This window comes from Natrix helvetica, assembly GCF_964273705.1.
Source record: "Natrix helvetica genome assembly, chromosome: 12".
NCBI classification, from domain to species: domain Eukaryota; kingdom Metazoa; phylum Chordata; class Lepidosauria; order Squamata; family Natricidae; genus Natrix; species Natrix helvetica.
Window position 1 is genome coordinate 12,666,788 of NC_138556.1, and position 25,326 is coordinate 12,692,113.

The 25,326-nt window shown below is 43.9% G+C and overlaps 1 protein-coding gene across 3 annotated transcripts in view; it reads right to left on the reverse strand.

Annotated features, from left to right (window-relative positions):
- ADAMTSL3 (ADAMTS like 3) overlaps nt 1–25,326 on the reverse strand; it is a 164,540-nt gene that overhangs the window by 12,537 nt on the left and 126,677 nt on the right. For all 3 annotated transcript variants that reach the window (XR_014176353.1, XM_081964718.1, XM_081964717.1), the window contains 10 exons: nt 24,259–24,406; nt 23,101–23,185; nt 18,600–18,889; nt 15,304–15,433; nt 14,892–15,084; nt 12,992–13,171; nt 12,099–12,252; nt 8,296–9,370; nt 3,868–3,986; nt 2,857–2,985 (listed from right to left, as the gene is read on the reverse strand). Coding sequence is in view for 2 of the 3 variants with exons in the window: in XM_081964718.1 (XP_081820844.1) it covers nt 2,857–2,985; nt 3,868–3,986; nt 8,296–9,370; nt 12,099–12,252; nt 12,992–13,171; nt 14,892–15,084; nt 15,304–15,433; nt 18,600–18,889; nt 23,101–23,185; nt 24,259–24,406 (2,503 nt within the window). In the remaining variant the exon portion in view is untranslated. The remainder of the gene's footprint in view (nt 1–2,856; nt 2,986–3,867; nt 3,987–8,295; nt 9,371–12,098; nt 12,253–12,991; nt 13,172–14,891; nt 15,085–15,303; nt 15,434–18,599; nt 18,890–23,100; nt 23,186–24,258; nt 24,407–25,326) is intronic.

Sequence of the window (25,326 nt, forward strand, 5' to 3'; positions counted from 1 at the left end):
CGCCTGTTACAACATGGATTATATACATACATACATACATACACACCAGTGGTGGGTTTCAAATTTTTTTAGAACCTCTTCTGTAGGTGTGGCCTGCTTTGTGGGAGTGACTTGCCGGCCATGTGACTGGGTAGGAGTGGCTTGTCAGCCATGTGACTAGGTGGGCGTGGCCAACTTGTAAAATGTGGTGAAACTCACTTAACAACGCTCTTGCTTAGCAACCAAAATATTGGCTCAGGAACTCTGGCATTTGAAGCACGCAAGTCTTAAAGCTGTCAAGTTACAAAACCCTTGCACCCCTAGCCCTTTAGAAAAAAAAAACCCAGGGGTGTTCAAACTTGATAGCTTTAAGACTTGTGGACTTCAACTCCCAGAATTCCTCCTCTCGCTCTTCATCTTGATGATGTGAGGATGGGTGGGGGGAGGGAGCTGGAACTGGTTCTAAATGGCACTGTAGATTTGTGGAACCTCTTCTATAGAAGAAGTTAGAACTGGCAGGAACCCCCCCCCCCCCCAATACACACACCATCATGTGGCCGGCATGACTAAATGCCAAAGGTGCACAGAATGCTGTTACCTTCCCACCAAAGGTGGTCCTTATTTTTCTACTTGCATTTTAACATGCTTTCGAACTGCTAGGTTGGCAGAAGCTGGGACAAGTAATGGGAGCTCACTCTGTAACGTGTCACTAGGGATTCGAACCGCCAAACTGCCAACCTTTCTGATCGACAAGCTCAGTGTCTTAGGCACTGAGCCACCATGTCCTATATATATGCTTTGAAAAAATGTGGTGTTACTATTACAGGGTCAGTTCATTAATATATAGTATTTTAAAGCACCCAATTTTTTTCCACGGATTCCTAGAGAAACTTCAAAAAGAGAGGTTGCTTTAAGGAAGAGCAGAAAGGTATTGTGCCTGCAAGCAGTCCGAAGCACTTATTCTAAATGATTTTGTAAGTATAGGTAGCCCTAATAAAGACCTCGATTTTCAATAATTATCTAGTTTAGTTACATCAATGCAGTCTTCTGATTTTAGGATCACCTTTTTTTTTTAAAAATGCAATAAATTACACGTGTGATATAGTCGTAAAATAAAAACAATTGGCTGTAAGTCAGTTTAGGATTTTCCTTAACAAAAACCTCGTTTAACTTTGATGACAGTCTGTATGTCTCTCCTACACTTGTAAGAAATAATAGCATTTCTATAAATGTTTTCCGCTGCAGTACAACCATGCACAAATCAAAACAAGGGCTTGCTCCCAGATAAACACACACAGGATGGCAGTCAAGTTCCACAAACTTAACAGTGAAATTGTATCGCAGGCTTGTTTGCCTTGAATCCCTGTGTTTTATTGCGAAGTCTTCAAGTTCACAGAAACAAACAAACAGAAAGAACTTGAATGATCAACTCATGCATTTCATAATATATCATATGCCATAGTTGGTGGCAAAGAATTCAGCTGGGAAAAAAAGGTATGTTTGCTTAGTAAGGTCATTAAACCAATAGAAGCAGATGCACAGGGTAACTAGGACGGAGGAGAAATGCCTGCTGCTTTCTCTTTTTATTCATTGTGATTTTGCTCACGAGTGTGGCGGAATACGTTGAGATTACTGTAAAAGTGCATTTTATTCACCAAAGCCTCTTTTGTAAACAACTGTGTAGGCATCACTGCCCCGACTCTAACTGGCCAATCCATAAGAATGAAAACATTGCCTATCCACGTCCTATGCCTCAAATTAATTCTACAGTTGCCTGTGTCCTGGTCCTACCAATCTTTGGGCAGAAGAACTCCCCATCTGACATCACCAAATGTGCTTTCTGGACTCTTCATAAAACTGTATGTGCCCTTTTCCAAGCCAAGGACACTTGTTCCTGTATGAAGTTCTTGGAGGTCTTCAAATGTACCAGTTTAGAGGGCTGCGTGCACTACTGTGGATTTACCCTCCAAAGACAACTTTGTGATTGGAGGGTGTGCAGCTAACTGCGATGTCAGGGGTCCAATGGAAAATGGCTCCAGGGTTGACACGCGACGCTTCCCTGCAGCTCCTTAAACTAAGCATGTTGTAAATAGAAGAGGCATCATAAAAATGCATGTTCTCCAGGGGTGGGCTTCCAATTTTTTTTACTACCGGTTTGATGGGCGGGGCTAGACGGGGGGCATGTACTGAGTGGGCGTGACCAACTTGATGTCACTCATGCACACTCAGTCACATGACCCCCTAACCAAGCCTCACGGCCTGTTTTTCGCCAAAACGGGGGCATTTATCCCTTTCCCACAGCCCTGCTGAAGCCTGCAGAATGCTTCTGGAGGCTGAGGGAAGGCAAAAAACGCCTCAGTTTCTGTGAAAAATGGACCATCTCTGAAACCTTTCAGGGACTGACATGTGCACACCATTAAAAAAGGGGGGAAATTACATTTTTTTTTCAATGAAGATTGTTCTGCTCATGTGCAGAACAGAAAATAAAGATGGTAGGATAGAGGTACGGTCACGTGTCCAGCCAAGTTACTACCTATTCGGCCAAACTGGTCCAAACTGGTAGGAACCCACCTCTGATGTTCTCCCATTCATTTCTCCACACCTCAGCACATTCTTTTGACTTTCATGGGCTGCCCGAAAGGCATGATGGACTACTTGTCAATGCTGGCCCGGAATAGGAAGTGATATGTGGAAAAGGGATAAAGTAAAATAGAACAATAAGGTTGGAAGAGACCTGGGAGGACTTCTCATCCAACCGTCTGTCCAAGCAGGAGAACCTACACCATTCCAGGCAAATGGCCGTCCAGTCTCTTCTTGGAAAACCTCCAGGGATAAGAGCACCCACAACTTCCGACAGTTCAGGTGGTTTAGCCTTACCTTTGACTGGACATTCCAGCAGAATGTTGGTCCCCATTCTGGCTAGGATTGTACCTCCCACAGAGACAGACAGATTCCGAAGCTGAAAACTGACAATATTTTTTTCAGATGACAGTATAGCCGGAGCTTCTGCAAGGGAGAATCAGCGGGGAGAGGAATTAGTCCCAGAATTTCACCTTCTGAACAACTGAATGAAAAACTGCTGGTGACCTTCGACCGCTGCACCATAGAGAATAATTTAACTTACTGCACCTGTGTATGGTTTGCCAATTGCACAGTGGCAGATAGGACAGCACTCCAGAGGGTCAATGTCATTGCCCAGAGGATCACTGATTGCCCTCTCCCCTCTTTGGAAGAGCTTTATAGCTCCTGCTGCCTTAAGAAAATTTGAAACGTTCTTAAAAATCCATCTCACCCTGGGTACCCTTTTTTTTTTGAACTATTACCATCTGGCAGATGGTACAGTATAATAAAAACAAGGACAAATAGGCTGAAAAACAGCTTCTATCCCAGGGCAGTAACTATATTGAATTATACGGTATATTAATGCAATATCGGGTTTTCAATTCAATTATATAGAATGTGAAGGATGTGTGTTTGTGGTTTTGTTTTTACAGTTATAATATACACTGAAGATGGCATTTATTTTTGTTGTACAATGTGCGATGACAATAAAATAAACCAAACTAAACTAAACTAAATTATGGTAACTATCGAACTTCAGAAAGGAATGTTTACAGATGTTTTTTTTTGGGGGGGGGAATGTTATGTGCAAATCCTCCCACTTTTCATTTAATGCAAAAACGAGGGTTTAAAAACCTTCCCCAAGAGTTATTTTCCCATTTTCCTTTTACGAATAGCAATAATTTCTCTACAGTTCTGCAAGTTAGTATTTCACAGAAATTGAAAACACCAAACCAATTCGAACACAGGCCAGGAGGGTCTTTGTCTCATTGAGCGGTGATTGATGATCAATAGCTAATTTGCAAATTGCACCGCCAAGTAAATTACCTGCGTAAAACACTGCCATGTCTTGAAAAAGTTCATTGTCCGCTGTGCAACGATACACCCCCATTTCTTTCTCAGTGGGGTTCAAAATCTGGACTTGGCCATTGGCTTCGAAAGTCACCCTGCAAAACGTTTAAAGGATAAGATTTAATCAACAGGAGGGAATAGATTGTCCTTGACTTACAACCACAATTGAGCCCAGATTCTCTGTGGTTCAGGGAGACATTTGTTAAGTGAAGTTTGGCCCATTTTACGACCTTCCTTGCCACAGTTGTTAAATGAATCTCTGCAGCTGATAAGTTAGCAAACCGGTTGTTAAGTGATTCTGGCTTCCCCATTGACTTTGCTGGTCAGAAGGTGGCAACAGGGGATCACATCACAAAACGGTCATAAATATGAACCAGTTGCCAAGCATCTGAGTTTTGATCACACGATCGTGGGGATCCTGGAAAGGCCGTAACGGTGAAAGACAGTCATAAGTCACTTTTTTTTCAGTGCCATTGTAACTTCAAGCAGTCACTAAATGAATGAAGGCAAGGATTACCTAAACCAGTGATGGTGAGCCTTTTTGGCATCGAGTGCGCAAGCTGGAATGTGTGTGCATGAACAATGGAAAACCAAAGACCAGCTGGCTGGCGCATGTATGCCTGGGTTTGGGGGCTGGTTTTTTGGGCTGTTTTCAGTCTTTTGGGGGGCCAAAAACATTCTGAAAACATTCTGAAAACAGCCCGAAAAATGGCCTGAAAACAAGCTTTGTTTCGGGTCTTTTGAGGGATGTTTCCTGGCGCTGCAATGTCTGCGAAGACTAGCTGGAAACCAGAAGAGCAGCTGGCGACAGTGCACGTGCCCACAGAGAGGGCTCTGCATGCCACCTCTGGCACATGTGCCATGGGCTCGCCATCACGGGCCTAAACTGTTCTCCACCAACTGTTGGAGCAACTAAAAGTCGGTAGAGATTCTCAGTCATTCAGGTCAGGGTTGCCCCAGAGGTGCTTTTTCAGGAGGCAACTGGACTTTTCCTCTTTTTTTCTTTGAAGACGTTTCGCTTCTCATCCAAGAAGCTTCTTCAACTCTGACAGAATAGTGGGGCATGGAAGGATTTATATTCCTTGCAGACAGTTGGTAATTTACGATCCTCTAAACAGGTGTGTCAAACTCAAGCCCCGGGGGAACAGATCCGGCCCAAGAGTATTCCACACTTGGAATACTGCATTCAGTTTTGGTCACCACAATGTAGAAAAGATGTGGAGACTCTAGAAAAGAGTGCAGAGAAGAGCAACAAAGAGGATTAGAGGACTGGAGGCTAAAACATATGAAGAACGGTTGCAGGAACTGGGTATGTTTAGCTTAAGAGAAAGAAGGACTAGGGGAGACATGATAGCAGTGTTCCAATATCTCAGGGGTTGCCACAAAGAAGAGGGAGTCAAGCTATTCTCCAAGGCACCTGAGGGCAGAACAAGAAGCAATGGGTGGAAACTAATCAAGGAGAGAAGCAACTTAGAACTGAGGAGAAATTTCCTGACAGTTAGAACAAGTGGAATTACTTGCCTCCAGAAGTTGTGAATGCCCCAACACTGGAAGTCTTTAAGAAGATGTTGGATAACCATTTGTCTGAAACAGTATAGGGTTTCCTGTCTAGGCAGAGGGTTGGACTAGAGGACCTCCAAGGTCCCTTCCAACTCTGCTATTGTATTGTATTGTATAAGAAGTGCTTAGATCTGGCCCACGAGGCTGCTCTGGAAGCAATGAAGAACCGGCCGGCAGTGCCTCTGCCAATGAAAATGGAGCTCGGGAGGGCTGCATCACAAGCTCTGTTTTCGCTGGCAGAGGGTTGCAGGAGGCTGTTGCAGCCAAAATGGAGCTCGGGAGTCCATTTTTGCTGGCAGAGCGCTTGGGCCACCACAGGTGCCCCCTCCCCCAACACAAGTGATATTGCACTGGCCATGCCCACCCTGGCCACTCCCCAACACCCCCCCCAAGGTCAAACACAACCCTGATGTAGCCCTCAATGAAATCGAGGTTGAAACCCCTTGCTCTAAAAGGATGCAAATGACCATCTGTCTGCAAGGAATACAAATCCTTCCATTCCCCACTATTCTGTCAGAGCTGAAGAAGCTCCTTGGATGAGAAGCGAAACATCTTCAAAAGAAAAGAAAACAAGGAAGTCCAGTTGCCTCCTGAAAAAGCACCTTTGGGTGTATGAACAACTGTAACGAATAGATCCTTCTGTCTCCACATCACTATTGCAGTTGTCCCGGATCATCAGAGGGAAAAAATATATACAAGACCAAACACGCACTTTGTTATGAAGTTTGCTCCTCAAACAAGAGGCACGCTCGTTGTGTTCATTTAAGGAAAAGTTTGCCTGAGAATCAGCATGAATCTACATGTCTTGATTGTTGCTTTGATGTTGTGTGTCCTCTGGCCTTTCTGCAGCTTTGTTCAGTGTGCCACCTGGCCAGGTTTTCAGAAAACAGTTCTGCACCAGAAGCTCCCAATCTCGCCAAAAACCTAGCTTGCCTTAGCCTTTTTATTTTGGCATCGATTCTTCACCTGCCCTTTTGGTTTTTAATTGTATAATTCAACGTGTACGTGCAGAGACATCACCCTGCCAACAGATGTGCATATAGTCAAGGCGATGATTTTCCCCGTTGCAATGGATGGCTGTGAAAGTTGGACCATAAGAAAGGCAGAGCGCCAAAGAATGGAGGCCTTTGAACTCTGGTGCTGGAGAAGACTCCTGCGAGTCCCTTGGACTGCAAGGCCATCCAACCCGTCAGTCCTAGAGGAGATCAACCCTGACTGCTCTTTAGAAGGCCAGATCCTGAAGAGGAAACTCAAATACTTTGGCCACCTAAGGAGAAGGAAGGACTTACTGGAGAAGAGCCTAATGCTGGGAACGATTGAGGGCCAAAGAAGAAGGGGATGACAGAGAATGAGGTGGCTGGGTGGAGTCCCCGAAGCAGTCAGTGTGAGCTTAACTGGACTCCAGAAGATGGTAGAAGACAGGAAGGCCTGGAGGAACGTTGTCCATGGGGCCGCGATGGGTCAGACATGACTGTGCAACTAAAAACAACATGTACGTAGTCTAAGCTGGCAGAAAGCTTTAGGTTTCTGCAGACTTTCAAAGTCAGTTATTTCCCTATTGTTAGTCTCAACTTTGATGTCTGGTGGTAACATGGACTTCTCTCTGTTCTGTGTTTGTTTTAGCGAGAATGCTGAAATGGCTTGTTAGTGATTTCTTTGAAAATGCTACTCTGATTTCCCAATCTATGCTGGACCACTGGAATGTCTTCGTGATTTGCCCATCCAAACACATTTGAAGTCAGCCACTGTCAGCTTAGAGACTCCCCTATATAAACAAAGGATTCGCAACAGTGAGTGCTAAATAAACAATACGTCAAATTAATCAATCCCACAACAATTGGGAGTAAGCTTTCCAAGTGGGACACAGAGATACTTGCTTGTAAAACTGATGCGGCTTATTTGGTACGTTGATCAGCACTCAAGTGTAAATATAAGCCCGTAATATCTTTATGTGCCTTATCTTAAATATACCCTTATGCCGTTTAAACCAGCCAGAAAACACTGCATGCCACATATTTAGTAGGCCAGCAATTACTAGAAAACATCTGGGAATGCTGCAATAAAGCTTATAGCTTGACCTGTTCAATATTCAGTGTCTAAAATATTTGTCTTTGATTTATTAGTGAGCCATGGGTGGTATTCAGTTGAAATACAGGTTTAGAGAAGGGCTAAAAGAAAGGCATAAAGACAAAAGGGAATTTTATAATAAGAGGAGGGTGGGGGTGGGGGAAATGGTAAAGGAATCCCTGCAGATTTTATTCTACTAGTCATTGCCACTATAGGGGGTAATATTCATCTCTGTTTCAAGGCTATTGACCCAGCACTGTTTGAAGACATTTCCACAGTCATGTGGCCATCATGAACTCCCAGAGGGCTGTTACCTTCCCACCAAAGTGCTACCTCTTTATCTACTCGCATTTGCATGCTTTCAAACTGCTAGGTTGGCAGGAGCAGGGATGAGGACAGGAGCTCACCCCCTCGTGTAGCGCTTGGGTCTCGAACCGGCATGGCCGGCTTTTCAGCTAACAAGCCCAGCGTCTTAACCACTGAGCCACCGTGCCTCCCCAATAAGAGGAAACGTAAAGGGAAAATCAATTCTGCCAGTAAGTAAGCATCCTGAACGAGGAAAAAAATTGATCCAAGACATAATATGGGAGTTTAAGATGGCGCCTAAGATTGCGTTACAAGGCCTTGAAGCTTAAAGGCAAAAGGCAAAGCTTACAATTTTAAAAAAGGATTTTTCACAAAGATCCTGTTATGTCTACAATACAATTGCATATTATGTGATATAATAAAAATCATTTAGGTGAGCGCAGAATGGCTGAAATATTTAATGCTACTTACTTCTCAACAGGCTTCAATGGCATTCCATCTTTGGTCCAAGTATACTTAAGATTGCTAGCTCCGGCAGTTGCACAGAGCAAATTTATGGTGCTGACATTCTTGGTTAAAAGAAAGGTGCCTTCAAATTGCAGAGTTACAGTGTCATTTGAGTAAACCCGTGGACCTTCCTGCGGCTTGGCAATAATAGCTCCTTTTGAGTTTCTCTCTACTGGTGTGCCTGCAGCTTTTGTGCTGAGATTATCCGTCACTCTTTGGGATTTGTCAAATTTCCTGGCGGGGAACTTCTCGCTTTCTGATTCTTTCTGCTTTTCGCGAGCAGACAGAGACGGTTTCGCTAACTCAGCAATCAGTTGATAGACAAACCGGGAAGCCAAATCATTGCTAATTTCTCCAGCTTCGATAAGGTGGCTCAAATTTTTTATCAGCCCATCAAAATGGTCCGTATCCATGCTGTAAGTGTTAGGTAAAGCTACGGTGTTGAGTTGCTGAGTGGTGAATTCGGGAGCGTTGTGTCCTTCTTCGGAACTCCTCCTCTGCGTTTTCAGATTTTCTAAGGCAGGCTGGTCGTTCACTTGTTCGTCCCGCAGATATTGTTGACTTTTCTGGCTCCACAACTGCCACATCTGATTGATCTGGTGCCATTTCGCGCCGAAGCTGTTGGATTCGTTGTGGTCTGTGGTCTCGCCTGCCTCTTTTCTGCTGGTGGCAGTTTCCAGGAGCCTGTTGCTTGTGCCAATGAGCTTAAGAACAAAGATCTCCTGGGCAGATCCGGCAACACACTTGTACACTCCGATATCCGAAGTTTCAAGGTTACTGATCTTGAGAGACCCTGATTTGGTGACGCCAAGATGTTTAGAAATCTGGAGTGGCTGCCCATCTTTCTCCCACTGGATAAGCGCCTTCTGGAATCTCCGAACAGGGCACCTGACGATGACAGATGTTTTGGGAAGTAAATACGCTCGGCTTCCAACCGTGAAATTAATGTGTTTCTCTTGCCTTGTCTGAATATAGACTTTATGGATGCCGAGTATCTGTGGTTTGTCAAAAAGTCTGGATTTCTTTTCTTCTTTCAGATCTGAAATTGCAAAGGTATATTGAGAACAGGTATATGTTTTCATCGTTGTTTTGCATTTTGCATGAGCCGCGGCGGCGCAGTGGTTAGAGTGCAGTACTGCAGGCTACTTCTGCTGCCTGCCGGCTGCCTGCAATCTGGCAGTTGAAATCTCACCCGGCTCAAGGTTGACTCAGCCTTCCATCTTTGTGAGGTAGGTAAAATGAGGACCCAGGTTGTTGGGGGCAAATATGCTGACTCTGTAAATTGCTTGGAGAAAGCCGTACAGCGCTGTGAAGCGGTATATAAGTCTAAGAGCTATTGCTATTCCTATTTTCACCGTATCACTTATTCTTCTTTAAAAACTGTTTACCTAGAAGTGTTTCAGACTGACTTTTACCTGGATGGATTCTAGAGAGCTAAGTTTGGGATGCCAATATTCTAATCTCAAATTGTTATTGGGAAGGTCAATCAGACTTTACAGCGAGCAATGCATCAATGAAGTGGTAATTTGGCTGGAAAGAATCCTAATACATGTTAATCCTCGACCTACGACCACAATTGAGCCCAAAATTGCTGTTGATAAGCGAGACATTTGCTACATGAATTTTGCCCCATTCTATGACCTTTCTTACCATAGTTGTTAAGTCAATCGCTGCAGCTGATAAGTTAGTAACTTGGCTGTGAAGCAAATGTGGCTTTCCCGCGCGGACTTTGCTTGTCCTTGGGACACCGCAATGCTTCTCATAAATATGAACCAGTGGCCAAGTAGCTGGATTTTTGATCACATGATCACGGGGATGCTGCAAAGGTCATAACTGTGAAAAGCGGTCATATGTTTTTCAGTGCCATTGTTAACTTTGAACGATCACTAAACTAAATGAACGGTTGTAAATTAAGGATTACCTACTGTAAATTAAGGATTAATCGACAGTACGCTAACTTCTACAACCGAAGAGAGAAAGAGGGTTGCATACAGGAGCATGATGAAACATGCATTTTCTTAAGAACTGTCTTTGTGAAAATTAGGATACCATCAGGGGTGGGATTCAGCCAGTTCGGACTGGTTCGGGTGAACCGGAGGCTAATTTTACATTTGGTTCGCCAAACCGCTAGTTGCAAGAACTGGCTGGCCACGCCCAACCCTCTTCTCCCCTCCCAGGAGTCTCCACATGGCCCATTATGAATGCCTGAGCAGAGGCTGTGGGAGGGTGAAAAATGGACCTCCCAGACTTCTGGGAAGCGTGGAAATGGACTCGTTTCCGGCCTCTAGTGGGCCTCTGGAGCCTGGGGGAGGCCATATTTCCCATCCCAGAGGCTTGGGGAAAGCCTCCAGAGCCTGGGAAGGGCAAACACACACACACACACCATGGTGCAGGAGGTTGAATAGGTCACACCCACCATGGCCACACCCACCCAGCAACCAGCTAGACAACCGGGTGCTAAAATTCTTGAAACCCACCCCTGGAAACCATGAACAAGTGTTCTACACCAGCCTCCCTATTTATGGGTAGATAACACTCAGGAGTGAGCTACACCCTACAACTGGAGCGTGAACCAGCCAATGATAGCTGAAACTTGATCCTGCTCATTGTGTATCTTGGCTGTAGGCAATGTTTAATATAAACCATCTAGAAACTGATCTTATATGACAGTTTCTTTAGGCCTCCTTCCCTTTTCAAAACATGTTTCTGAACCATCGGAATAAATATTCTTTTTTTTTTGTTGCTTTTTGGGATTATATTCCTCATAACATACAACAGGACTTGACAAGGTTTCTTTAACATCACTCTCCACCAAACAATCTGCTGATTGGACACGCTGCCATACAAATATCCATAATTAAATAAATTCAGATATATTATATATTATATATATATGCAGCTCAGAAATATTTCGTGAAATACTCAGCCAAGGACATTCCTGTAAGTCCATGGAGCTTCATTTGAAATATTTTTTTTGAACCTCAGGATCTTGGCATGTTCACCAGGCAATAAAGTCTCAAAAAGAAGGTTTTCTATAATTATTTCAACTCTTATTTTGTTGGATGGATTGTTTTAATACAATGTTGAGGAATGAAGCGAAGCACCCAGCCATAGTCATTAAAACCAAATAAATGCTTCCATTGGGACTCGATGTTTCCTGCCAAACTAATATTGCCACATAGGGTCGGTGTTCAGATTTTCAAACTATTGATAGCAAACACTTACTTTTATTTTCGAACCAGATCTTCTGCCTGATAAAGCTCAGTAGACATTTGTCTTACCGTTTAAATGCTACAAATTGCTATAAGCTCAAACCTTGTTTCAAATCACTCACTCACTCACTCACTCAATCAGAATAGAGCTGGAAGGGATCTTGGAGGTCTCTAATCCAACCCTCTGCTCAAGCAGGAGACACTATATTATTTCAGACAACCTCCAGTGATAAAGCACCCACAACTTCTGAAGGTGAGATGTTCCACTGGCAAATCGGTCCCACTGTAAGGAACTTTAATTCCAGGTTGCTTCTCTCCTTAATTAGTTTCCATCCACTGTTTCTTGGCTTTCCTTCTGGTGCTTTGGAAAATAAGTTGACCCCCTCTTCTTTGGGGCAGCCTTTCTTTGGGACATGACTGCTATCATGTCACCCCTAGTCCTTCTTTTCTCTAGACTAACCATTTGGCATGTGGGTTATATCTTGGGGTAAAGGGAATGTTTTCGAAGCTGGGGACTTTTTCCCTTCACAAACATGGTCAAAGAACATCACTTACCTCTGCAGGCATTCCTGTGGCAAGGCCTGACAAGCTGGGTTGCTGGAAAGCCGCTGCAAAGGGATCCATTTAATGCCAGATGTTGGCCGCTGGCCGTGCGCTTTTGGCAGGTGGCTTTCCTTCTTTGTGTGCCAACCCCACAGCTTACAGAGCACTGCAGAAGGAAGGGTGTGAATCAAAGGGTGCCAACTTTAAATGAAAATGAGGTAGGCCCCCACCTTGCTCTCAAAAGGGCTATGCTTTCATTGGATTGATTTAGAGGGCACTGGATCAGGAATGGGGAAGGGACTAGGAAAGGGAGAAAGAGAAGGGAAAGGAAGGAAGGACAGGAAAGAAGGGAAGGAGAAGGAGAGAGGGGAAGAGAAAAGGAAAGGGCAAGGGAAATGGGAAGGAAGGAAGGAATGAGAGGGGCAAGAGAAAGAGGAGGAAGAAAGGGGAGGAGGGAATGGAGAGAGGGATGGGGAAAGGAGAAGGGAAATGGGAAGGAAGGAAGGAAGGAAGGAAGGAAGGAAGGAAGGAGAGGGGGGAAAGAAAGAGGAGGAGGAAAGGGGATGGGAAATGGGAAGGAGGGAAGGAAGGAGCGGAGGAAAGGAAAGAGGAGGAGGAAAGGGGAGGAGGGAATGGAGAGAGGGATGGGGAAAGAGGAAGGGAAATGGGAAGGAAGGAAGGAAGGAAGGAAGGAAGGAAGGAAGGAAGGAAGGAGAGGGGGGGAAAGAAAGAGGAATAGGGATGGGAAATGGGAGGGAGGGAAGGAAGGAAGGAGAGGGGGAAAGGAAAGAGGAGGAAGAAGGGGAAGGAAGGACTGGAGAGAAGGAGGGGAAAAGAGGAGAGGAAAGGGAGAAGAGAAGCATAAATATTTTTTTTAAAAAGGAATCTTATTTTAAGCTACCCACCCTAGACCAGGGCCCCATCACCAGCTGAGGAGGGCAGTCAGTATTTGCGCAGGCTCTGGAACTGGGCAATCTGGGTTTAGGGCACTTCTCATGACTGAGTTGGAGAAAGCTTCCATCCATCAACAGCTGCTGGCAGGTCACCTCGCGATTCTGAGTGCCACCTCCACAAGTCTGGGAGCACTAAGGGAAAGAAAGGGAGGCATCAATATCTCACACCCAGCCATGCTTTTCCACGTAAAGATGATACCGCCTGGAGCTCACACCCAAAGCACGGCCATCATTTGAAACGGTATAGGGTTTCCTGCCTAGGCAGGGGGTTAGGTTTAGGTTTAGGTTTTATTAAATTTATAGACTGCCCCCTCTCCCCGCAGGGACTCGGGGCGGTGTACAGACTGTTCATATATAAAAACAACAAAACATGACATAAAACAAGGTCCCTTCCAACTCTACTATTGTATTGTATTGTATTGTATTTCCTTTAGGCCAGGCCTACGTTGGAGCCAAAGAGTATTTGCTTTATGCTGCCTTTTGTTACGCAGGTAGAGGATCTTGTGAGTAAACTCATACTTTTAAAAAGGTCTTACAGAAACTTGGTCTCAGCAGCATCTCTCTAATACCGTGTTTCCCCGAAAAGAAGACAGGGTTTTATTTTCTTTTGACCCACGAAACAAGCGCTTGGCCTCCTAAGTTCTGATCTTAGCAAACCAACAGATTATTTCTCCACTTATAACTGAAGACAGAGGGACCTCCTCTTCTTTATTAATTCCCACTCATGGGATAAAATACAACATGATATGGATTACTTCTCACCAGATATTGATTATCCATCTTCACTGGTTAGGACTTGCATGGGAGATTATTAGAAAATGTCTGGGCTATAAAACTTAAATTGGGAAACTGGGAAAAAAATCCTTGTCTTTTTCTGCCAAGAAAGCTATTTAGAAGTGGCCATGAAGTCACCAGGAGCTGCTGAGCTCAGCTCTTAGAGAGTCATTTACAGCAACGCTACAACAGAGAGAAGGGTTCAAGACTAATATCTTACACATGCAAAAAACCCTTCATATATGCAATCCTATTTCTTTGGCTTACGTTGACAAATTTATCATTACTCATGTGAAGCAACTTTACTAGTGATTGTATATTCATATGAACTAGACTCAATAGTTACGACTTTCAGTCCAAAGTATTGGCAGAAGGTATTGTGGCCCACCAACGGCCAGTGGAGCTGGTAACAGATTCGGACAATGAGGAGGTTGGGGAGGAACATGGGCCAGTCCTGGAGTCTGGGAAAGGCTCTGATGAGGGCTCTGTGTCACAGGCAGAGATGGGGCCAGGGCCATCTGACAGTTATCAGCTGCCTTCAGAGTCAGACATCAGTGAGGCAGACAAACAGCTGGAGCCTGTTCCAGATGTGTGCATGTGCAGAGCTGCCAGGAGAAGGGAACAGTTAAAGAACAAGGACTGACTCGGGAGTAAAGGCACAGATGGACAGTGAATGGCTCCTCCCATAGGGAATAAAGAGGAGCAAAAGGGAAGTGGAGTTTGCAGGAGACAATTAGTTCAATTCATTACGGTGAAGATCTGTTCCTGACTTCTTGCCAAGTATTGTCTGCTACAGAGTGGTGTTTGGAAGATATTGGCCTCGCCACTCTCCAAGCCTGATAAAGGTCTGTAGTTGTGAAATGTCATGAAAGACTGTTGGCCGGGACTTTTCTGGAGAGGAATTCACTTTAAACTAAATAAGAGGTTTTATCAGGACAAGGAGTCTGCTTCATGATCTTGGGAAGCCTGGGTCAGAACAGAAGGGACAATCCAGAACATTGCACGAGCAATGGCTTCCCATTAATCTAATTCAACGGGGGGTGTCTTCCAACCTTTGCGGTTGATAAGACCATCTTACCTGTTGCCATTCTTCAACATGCCAAAATGGGGGACAGTCAAGCTGGTTGCATGCTTGTAAAGAGTGAGGCTTCGGTTCTTTGCAGGTCTCAAGTCCATCAACAGACCTTCCAGGTTGCTGACAATGCACCTCTCTCGTCTGGATGCCAATGCCACAAGTGGCAGTACATTGTCTCCAAGGTCCAACTTGCCATCTGTTCCAAAATATGATGACATCAGAGCCCTATGCAAGCCACACCATCAAGTACAAGAGGAATGCTTTGTGAAATGACCCCCCCACCCCACCGAGAGCAAAACAGAGGAATGAAAACAGTTGAGAACTCTTATTTTAGCCAAACGCTATGCACCATACAGGATATCTTCCACTAATAAACTTTCATCGTTCATCTACAAAGGCGTTAGCCACGTCTTACCTTGGGGGACAAAGCCTTGTGTTGCACACATGGCTCATTGGCGGAGGTCTCTTTGAACTGTCACACAGGCTATCATTGACGGTTTGTTTTGTCTCTTCATGTAAGCAGACAGCAATGGCTTCTTGAGTCCCTAGGTTCGTGAAATAAATGAACAATCTCAGATCGTTTACGACAGAGGAGTATAGAAAAATATCTCAATATATACATTCTCCAGCCCTAATTTACGTGAAGGCTTATACTTCCATGATACCCGCCTTCAATTGCTTACTGGTTATTTTAATGCACAATTCTATTGTACTCTTAATTTGGACGCCCAAAAGGCTCATCTAGATTTTGCCTGCTGCAACGTAAGATCATTATTCCAAGAACTGAAATCTGGAGCAATGGAAAGCAGGCCTTGTCAGGGGTGGGGCTGCTGGGGGTTTGCAGGGGTTCGGGAGAACCTCTAGCTAAGATTCTGTGCAGTTCAGAGAACCTCCAAATCCCACTGCTGGCTGGCCCCGCCCACCCCTCCCCTCCCAAGAGTCCCCACACAACCCGTTTTGGACACGCACAGGCCTAAGGGAAGTTCGGGAAGGCCAGAAATGGGGAGGCCATTTTTGCCCTCCTGGAGGCTCGAGGAACGCCCCCCCCCACCATGGTGCAGGAGGCCAACTAAGCCACACCCACCATGGCCACACCTACCCAGCAACCAGGCAGAGAATACGTTGCTGAAATTTTTGAAGCCCACCTCTGCCTTCCTTGCATTCTGCGCGACCCCTTCCTAGTCCTTTGAAGAGTCCCATCATTTCCCAAGCCCACTCCCACGTTTTTTTTCTCTCAAGGTTCAATACACTCAGTTCCCTCAATGTATCCTTAAAGGAGCTACTGGCCCATCCTTGTTCATTCTTTTCATCCTTCTCTGAACCAATTCCCAATTTTTCTGAACCTTCTTAAAATTTGATAGCTAGTTTTTTTATTAAATAAAAAGAAAGGTAGAGTCTGCAGTAAGGCATAGCCAGTTTGATTGCATCCAGTGTTGGTCCCCACATGACAAAAAAGTTGTTGAGGCTTTGGAAAAAGTGCAAAAAAGAGCAACTAAGATGATGAAAGGCCTGGAGACTAAAACATGTGAAGAACGGTTGCAGGATTTGGATATGGCTATTCTAGAGCAAAGAAGGAGTAGGGGAGACTTGATAACAGTCTTCCGATATCTCAGGGGCTGCCACAAAGAAGAGGGAGTCAAGCTCTTCTCCAAAGCACCTGAGGGCAGAACAAAGAAGCAATGGATGGAAACTAATCAAGGAGAGAAGCAACTTAGAACTAAGGAGAAACTTCCTAACAGTGGGGACAATTAACCAGTGGAACAGAAGTTGCCTTTAGAAGTTGTGGATGCTCCATCACTGGAGGCTTTTGAGAAGAGACTGAACAGTCCCCTGTCTCAAATAGTATAGGGTTTCCTGCCTGAGCAGGGGGTTGGACTAGAAGACCTCCAAGGCCCCTTCCAGCTCTTATTCTGATTGAACACCCTTGATTTCTAATAAAACGATACTTTTCTCAACAAACGGAGCCAAGGATCATTTCTACTTAAGAGGTCTTACAGATAGCTCTTATGGTCTTCCTATTGCACAGCCTCATTTTCTACTTGACTCGCCCCTGGAGAAGAAGGACATTTTAAGTGATGGATCAGCTGCTGAAAACCGGGGCACCGCCCTAAATCGCAACGCTCCAAATCCCAAAATGCTGAACACCGTCGCGCTTCATCGCCTTGGGTTGCAAATCCGTCTAGCAAATGCCGAGGCAGCGTCGGTTTTATGGGGTGCAAAGATGCCCCGGAAGACTCATGCATAAACGGGACTATAAAACGCCCTCTCAACCGTCCGGACTAAATGAAATACAGCGGAGTCACCCCCCACCCATGAGCTTTCATTGGTATTAGGTGGCGCTGGAGCAACGCACATAATGCGATACGCAAGATTGAAGCCGGTCACAGTTCAAGGGAGCTGTTTCCTTCCTTTCAGATGCATTTCCCCCTCGCGATTTTACAGGGGCTACAAATCTGATCTCGAGACAGCTTAATATTTCTCCGTTTGTTAAAAGATTTGCATGGTTTCAAGCACCTTTGTCCTTTCACTGCAGTTTCCTAATAAAAACGAAGAGCCTCATTATTGGTACAGTTGGGTGTGCTGAAAACCTCAAATTTCATTCTAAGCTGTTTGTTTTCACCTGGTGGACAGCTAGACAATTATTGCCATAAATATCTCTTCTCCTAATTCATCAGGAAGGGTTATTTCAACACTCGGTCATTCCTAAAGAGGCCCGTTTTTTATTTTTAGCTGACTCTACGGAAATTGCAGGACTGGAAAACTGTAGAAGGTAGCAGCGAAAAGTTGATGACTTCCACTAATTAGTTACAAACCAGGTAAGAATTTTTATCCCTGGTTCTAAGTGATAGGTGACTTTTATAAGACCATTTTAAGTGGCTCCCATCTGTCTCCAATCACTCAAAATTACATCACGTCATATAACTGGATAGTATCCATGGCACACAAAGGAGAAAAAACCCAAGGTGTGATCTGGGGAAAAACATTTGGCAGGCACACCTTGCTTTTCATTAAACCACCAGTTGAGAGGGATCGACCACAGGTAATCCTCGACATACAACAGTTCATTTAGTGGCAGTTCAAAGTTACAACGGCACTGAAAAAAGCGATGTCAGGGTTCCGACAGATGCCCTAATTAAATCATGAGCCTCGAGCCAAACTTCAAAAGAAATCCGGCTGTTCATTAGGAGCTTCATGTTGTTCCAAAGTGAAGCCAGCTTCGACCTAATTTACGGCCCCAATCATGAGCCTGTTTCCCCCTCCCCCCATGGTGTGTCATCAAGCACATTCACCAACAGGGCAATTTTGCACATTGTGGAGATCACTCCCCTCCAGCCGCTGTTGGTAACCCTGGGAGACAGCCTTGAGAGAGATAAGTCTGGAATGTGCATCTGTTTTGTGCTGCCGTGCTGTTTCATCAGTTTCCCATCCCCCTTTCCTATGGCAATTCCAGAGCAGGCCAGGGATGCTTCGCGAGTTGAGCAACTTATTTTCACACGTTGCAGCTTCCCCCATGGTCATGTGATCAAAATTCAGATGCTTGGCAATGGACTCGTGTGTTCAATACTTAGGTATATTTAAAAATTACAAAAAATTATAATTTAAAAAAAACCAGCCATTTAATCTCTTGCAGCCACTCCTGAAATTTGCATTATTACCATTGTAATTGTCACTATGAGCAAAAAAACACCCAAAATATAAAACCTGCAATACCTCCAAGGCACGTAGCTGAGCAGGGAGTGAAGCCGATGTATTCCCAGTCATAAAAAACATTACCAGCCTCTTCGGAGGGTGGGAAAGGTAAGGTGTACGGGACCGGATCTGCATCGCATGGTTCTAAGTGGCAACTCCGCTCAGTCAACGGTTTGGCTTCGTCACACTCCTCGTCAGGCAGCTCCACCTCAGCCTGAGTAAACGTAAGATAAATGCGGCACTTGACATCACGCGTCTGAGTACCATGACCGCAAGAGGCACTGCAAGGGGACCAAGGCTCGGGGATAAACCTGCAACAAAACCACATCAGAACATCCTTGGGTGTCTATGTGTAGAATGAGATTGAGTCAGCCAAACACCATCCAACTTCTTGTCCCTCTTTCTTGAGTCTTGTCTTGCCTCCTTCTTCTTCCCCTCCCTCTCCTTCTCCTTCCTCTACCTCTCCTTCCCGTCCGTCCCTCTCCTTCCCCTTCTCCTTCCTCCTCCTCTTCCTTTCCTCTTCTTCTCCTTCTCCTTTCCCTTCTCCTTCCCCCCTTCCTTCCGCTCCCCCCTCCTTCCCTTCCCTCTCCTTCCGCTCCCCCTCCTTCTCCTTCTCTTTCCCTTTCTCCTTTCCCTTCCCCTCCCTTTCCTTCCCCTCCAGGACTTCAACTCCATTCTCTTCATGCAGCATGAAGAGGCATTTCACCTTCTGCTACCCCTTTCATTCCTGTTCCCCCTTCCTGGCTAACCTAGAGAGGTAAGTTTATCCCTAACAAACATGGGGCTGTTCCTAAGGTGCTTCCCCCCCCCTCTTTGTTTCAAGAGGCAACTGGACTTTCTTCAACGAATGTCTTTCGTTGAAGACATTTCACTCCTCATCCAAGAAACGTCTTCATGACTGAGAATCTCTACAGATGTTTTAGCTCTGCAATTTGGGATGGACATCCTTCAAATGGTGTGGGATTACGAAAGGGTTTCCAGAAAAAAAATGGTAGACGACAGGAACTGTTTACACTACTCAGGTGACCCAGAAGACACAGAGAAACCTCCAAGTGGCCTCAACAAATCTTTTTAAAGGATGCAAATGACCAGCTGTCTGCAAGGAATATAAATCCTTCCATTTCCCCACCATCCAGTCAGAGCTGAAGAACCTTCTTGGATGAGAAGTGAAATGTCTTCAAAGAAAATCCAGAAAGTCCAGTTCTCTTTTGAAAAAAGCACCTTTGGAACAACCACAACTAGGATGGCTGAGAACCTCCATAAACACGGGAGTTTTTGGAGTTAAAACTAACCCGGCATCTACTGTACATTCTTGAAACTTAAAAGGTTGTCGCCTCTCTCTTTTTCCATCTCTTGAGAAGGCTTTGACAAAATTCTGATTATATTTCAAAAGAGCTGGACGCTATCGCGGCTAAACTCAATTAACCCATTAATATAAATATATATATATAGGGTTGTTATCTCACAAGGGCTGGGAAGACATCCAAAATATGCAGATAGTGGTTACGTTCAGATAAATAAAAAAGCTATTCACAAGAGGAGCTCCATCCATCATTCTTTTCAGTGGCATTTTCATAAGAGGTTCTTCAAATAAATGGAAGTCATGTGGCAATAACTGTGTCAGGCCTACAGCCAACTTTTCTTTTGGATCTTTGGCCTGCCATACTTTCTATTATTCTACTATGCCTTTCCTATTGTGGGAAAATGGGGGGCAGGCACAATTGTATGGAGTTAGATGATATGTAGCCATAACAAAATTCTTTCTAGAAAGCCAAGGTCATGCTTTGCCTTTGCACCTCTGCACCCGACCGAAACTGGATGGGTGGAAGCTGCCAGCATGGCAGTGGAAGATTAGACCATGGGATGGACTTGTGGGTGTGGGGGCAAGATCTTGAACTTTCAACTAGGTGGGGAAAACATGGAAGCTTTTAGATTCGGGTTTTCCCAGATGTGTCAACGTGGCTCTCTTAGTAAATTGGAGCTTTGAGCAATACTTTGCCTTGGACTCTGATTTACTTTTGGATGCTATTTGGAACCCTGACAAACTGCTTGGCCATTTCTGCACCTAGGCAGAGAAAAATCTTCACAGGGCAGAGAGAAAGAATTTACTGTTGCTCTCAATACTCAGCACACAATAAATGGTCCATGCGGTCACTTTTGATGCCATCTACAAACCAAATCATGGCCTGAAGGCATCTGATGCAGCAACCTTGCTAAAGTTAAAAAGTATAATTCAAGAGAATACTTGAATTTTTTGGTTCAATGGCCATCCACTTCCTTGGCTTCCCTTACTTTCATTAAAACCTGTGCGAAGATATGAGGATGGAACTCAAAAAAGACCTATTTAGACTGTGGATGTGGCATCTGAAGAGGTTTCGAAGAAATGGAGGGGGGGAGTGTAACAGATGTGCAACTTGCATCACTTCCAAGAAGTTAGCTAGCTGAGGACCATGACCAAGAGAGTAAAAAAACAGATCTATTTCACTGGGGAAGAAAAGTTTTTTTTGGAAAAAACGGAATATTACATATCTGGATATACCACAGCATTAATTAAATATTAATTGAAACTCAGGACTCGCTTCTAGTCATGGATAAGGGTGAGACAGATCCTGTAGACGTCTTCTAGTTAACCTCAATGAATCTTCATTACTGGGTGTAGGCATTAGCCCAGGTATGTGACCATTCTACCACACATATGATCACTCATTGGTAGCTAACATCTGGTGAAAATCTTCAGACGTGAATCTACAGATGTGAATCTATGAATGAAAACATTTGAACCGGCTAAATGAAATCTGGAAACCCTATCACTTCCTCTTCCTTCTCTTCATCACAAGTCCATCAGCTCCTACCCTTGGCCTCTTTCAAGACGCAGCCAAGATCTCTATTTATTTAAGCTTTATTAAAAGAGGGGGGGAAAAGGATGCATGGAATCTTTTTTTTTAAATAAAGGATTATTGAAAAGCCTGCTGTAAATAAAAAAAGGCTCAAGAGAGAAAAGTTTACAATAATGATGGGTTTCAACTATCATCACATTGTACTAGCAAAAACCAGAAAGGTTAAACCTCCATTTTCCTTGGCTTAGCTTTACAAACAGAATTCAAAATGAGGGGGGGAAAAACCTCGCTATTTTTCTAATTTAAATAATTTTTAAAAGACTTTAAAACACCCATTATATGAAATTCAGGACACATGCGTGGGCACATTTACCAATCTCCAGGGGCAGAAGGATTTAACTTTCATATATTATCTTGGCACATCTTTCCTTTATGAGTTTTCCAATATTGCTGCATTTAGATGGTTCTAAAGCTACAACTGATAAAACCACAGACAACTCGGATGAAAAGCTATGAAACAGAAACTGGCTTTGATGCCCTGGAAACAGAACAAATTCCTGCCTTTTCATCATTAAACCGCTTATTCTTTTCCAGAAAAGATAAGTTATTGAATCCAATCCTAGAAGAGGATTCAGTGTGGATCCTGAGATGTAGCAGATCAATTGCAAAACAAGAGAAGTTAGACACAGAGAAGTGCAGAAGGAAAGCTCAGCTTGTCTTTAAGCCATTATCTACTTCAGTTCCATGAAGGATCTAAATAAGAGAATGCTTAAATATCTCCAAGCCAAGGAGAACTTTCATAAAAACATCAAACAGCTTTAGGTTTCTCTTAATATTTAGACGAAGACAGCTTTCTGGCAATTCCCATATCTTGGTTTGAATCCTATCTTCATATCTATTCCGTACAATCCCTTAGATATGTAGTTCCTGTACTTGATTGACTTAAGCCAGAGACAGAGAACTCTGACTTCTTGATGACTTGTGGACTTCAACTCCCAGAATTCCTGCGCCAGCCAAAAATTGCTGGCTCAGGAATTCTGGGAGTTGAAGTCCACAAGTCATCAATAGCAATAAATTTATCAAAGGATGTTTGTTCTTCAATCTTCAGTAACAGAGTTACTGAAGTTTTCAATCAATTATTTCAAGAGGAGGCAGAGAAGGAGAGAAGGAAGGAAGGAAGGAAGGAAGGAAGGAAGGAAGGAAGGAAGGAAGGAAGGAAGGAAGGAAGGAAGGAGGTGGATGGGTGGATGGATGGATGGATGGATGGGATCGCCAGAGATTTCCATATAGGTATCACTATCATTCTTCTCTGCTCTTCACTCTTCATGAAAAGTTCACTGCTCAATCTTTCAAGAGCTATTCTGGAACACAAGTCATCCATTCAAAATGCTTTCTGGCACTTAAATTCTTCGAATAGCCAGGAAGCCATTGTGACATTTTTAAAATGAATAATTCAAATACATTTTGGCTGCCATGTTGTTGTTGTTGTTGTTGTTTTTTGCCTTAATTGACGAATTCTGCTGGGAAAAATCTGAGACTTCAGCTGCAATGCCAGACTCACCCCAAGAACATTCAAATGCCAGATGATTTGGTGGGAAATAGCAAACTTTACCAACAGTGAGGAAAATGCACCAGGGGTTTAGTTTCCAAATCAGGGGGGGAAAAGAAAAAGAAAGCAAACTCACGTGGGTTCTTCAGACATGGTCCTGGTCTCTTCCATTTCATGGGCTTGCTTGAACCAAGGCACTCTGGCCTCAACAGGGCTTTTCTCTGGAAGAGGAAATGCATGCATGTCGGTCAACCCTCAGATGGTGCAAAGATGATGCAAGGGAGAAAAGGCTAGTGTTGACCCTTGCAACATCTACAGAAAGAAAAGGTGTGAAAGAACGAGGTTGTATCAGTCAGTGACTTATGGACTGAACTAGACTAGACTATAGGATAGGATAGGATAGGATAGGATAGGATAGGATAGGATAGGATAGGACAGGACAGGATAGAATATAGAACAGAATAGAACAGAATAGAACAGAATAGAACAGAATAGAACAGAATAGAACAGAATAGAACAGAATAGAATAATAGAATAGAATAGAGAATAGAATAGAATAGAATAGAATAGAATAGGAATAGGAGAATAGACTAGACTAGACTAGAGAATAGAATGGAATATAGAATAGAATAGAATAGAATAGAAGAATAGACTAGACTAGACTAGAGAATAGAATATAGAATAGAATAGAATATAGAATAGAATAGAATATAGAATAGAATAGAATATAGAATAGAATAGGAGAATTAGAAGAGTATACTAGACTACAGAATAGAATAGAATAGAATAGAATAGAATATAGAATATAGAATAGAATAGAGACTAGACTAGATTAGATTAGATTAGACTAGACTAGATTAGACTAGACTAGATTAGACTAGACTAGATTAGAACAGAATAACAGAGTTGGAAGGGACCTTGGAGGTCTTTTAGTCCAACCCCCTGCCTAGGCAGGAAATCCTACACCATTTCAGACAAACGGTTATCCAACATCTTCTTAAAAACTTCCAGTGTTGGAGCACCCACAACTTCTGGAGACATTGTTCCACTGGTTAATTGTTCTAACTGTCAGGAAATTTCTCCTTAGAACAATTAACCAGTAGAACAACTTAAGATAAAAGCTCTTCATTTCAAAGGCCATCATACAGAAGACACAATTCCTTGGTCAGATTGGAGTTGGAATTAACCGTAGTGATGACAATCTATTATGGAGTTTTGTTTTCTCTTTACCTGTTTGCAGTTGTATACATTTGATTCAGTCAATCAATGTCATTGATAATGTTAATCCAGTTACCTTTGGGTTTATAACAAGGGACTGGCACTAGACACTCTTCCTTTATGTGGAGTTTTAGTTGAGGATTGCAACCCCCGGTATGTTGTCCACGATGATCAATACACAGAACTACTCGGTAGCGTAACCCTCGGCCACAGGTCACGGTGCACTATAGAAAGGGACAGATCAGTCAAAAACTAAAGTGGCTAACAAATATCGCAGGATTGCTATGCTGCCCTATGTACCATCCATGGTGTCCTCAATCTGATCATCAAAAACCTTTCCCCCATCTTTCTGATCAAGAAATTGCAATCTTCCTTCTGCAAGACCTAACTTGGTCAACCACCATCAAGACTGCTAGATTCCCAGCAACAGCTGCTAGGAGCAAAGGATCAGGGCCATACACTAAGTTGCAGTTCGGAAAGTTTAGCCTATACACAATCAACTAAAGTTCAGCACTAAATTGATGCCAGATAAGGATCAACAGAGTCCAAGGGAAGTGGACTTGGACTGTTTGTGGCAATGTAAAATTCTAGACTGATGATGCACTTAACTCCACCACCACCCCAGGTCTGCCTGCTCTTCTCCTACAACAGCTGGGTATTTTAAAATGGTTTGAAAAGATTGCCAGATTCCCAACAACAACTGTTAGGAGCAAAGGTTCAGGGCCATACATTAAGTTGCAGTTTGGAAAAGGTTTTTTGGGGCTGAGCTTGTTGATCAGAAGGTTGGCGGTTCAAATCCCTAGCGCCTTGTAATGGCGTGAGCTCCTGTTACTCATCCCAGCTGTGCTAGTATGTGCTAGTCATTCCTGACTCTAGGGGGCGGTGCTCATCTCCGTTACAAAGCCGAAGAGCCAGTGCTGTCTGAAGACGTCTCCATGGTCATGTGGCCGGCATGACTCAATGCCGAAGTGAGCATAGAGCACTGTTACCTTCTCACCAAAGGGGGTCCCTATTTTTCTCCTTGGATTTTTTACATGCTTTCGAACTGCTAGGTTGGCAGAAGCTGGGACAAGTAACGGGCTCCCTCCGTTATGCAGCGCTCGGGATTCGAACCGCCAAACTGCTGACTTTTCTGATCCACAAG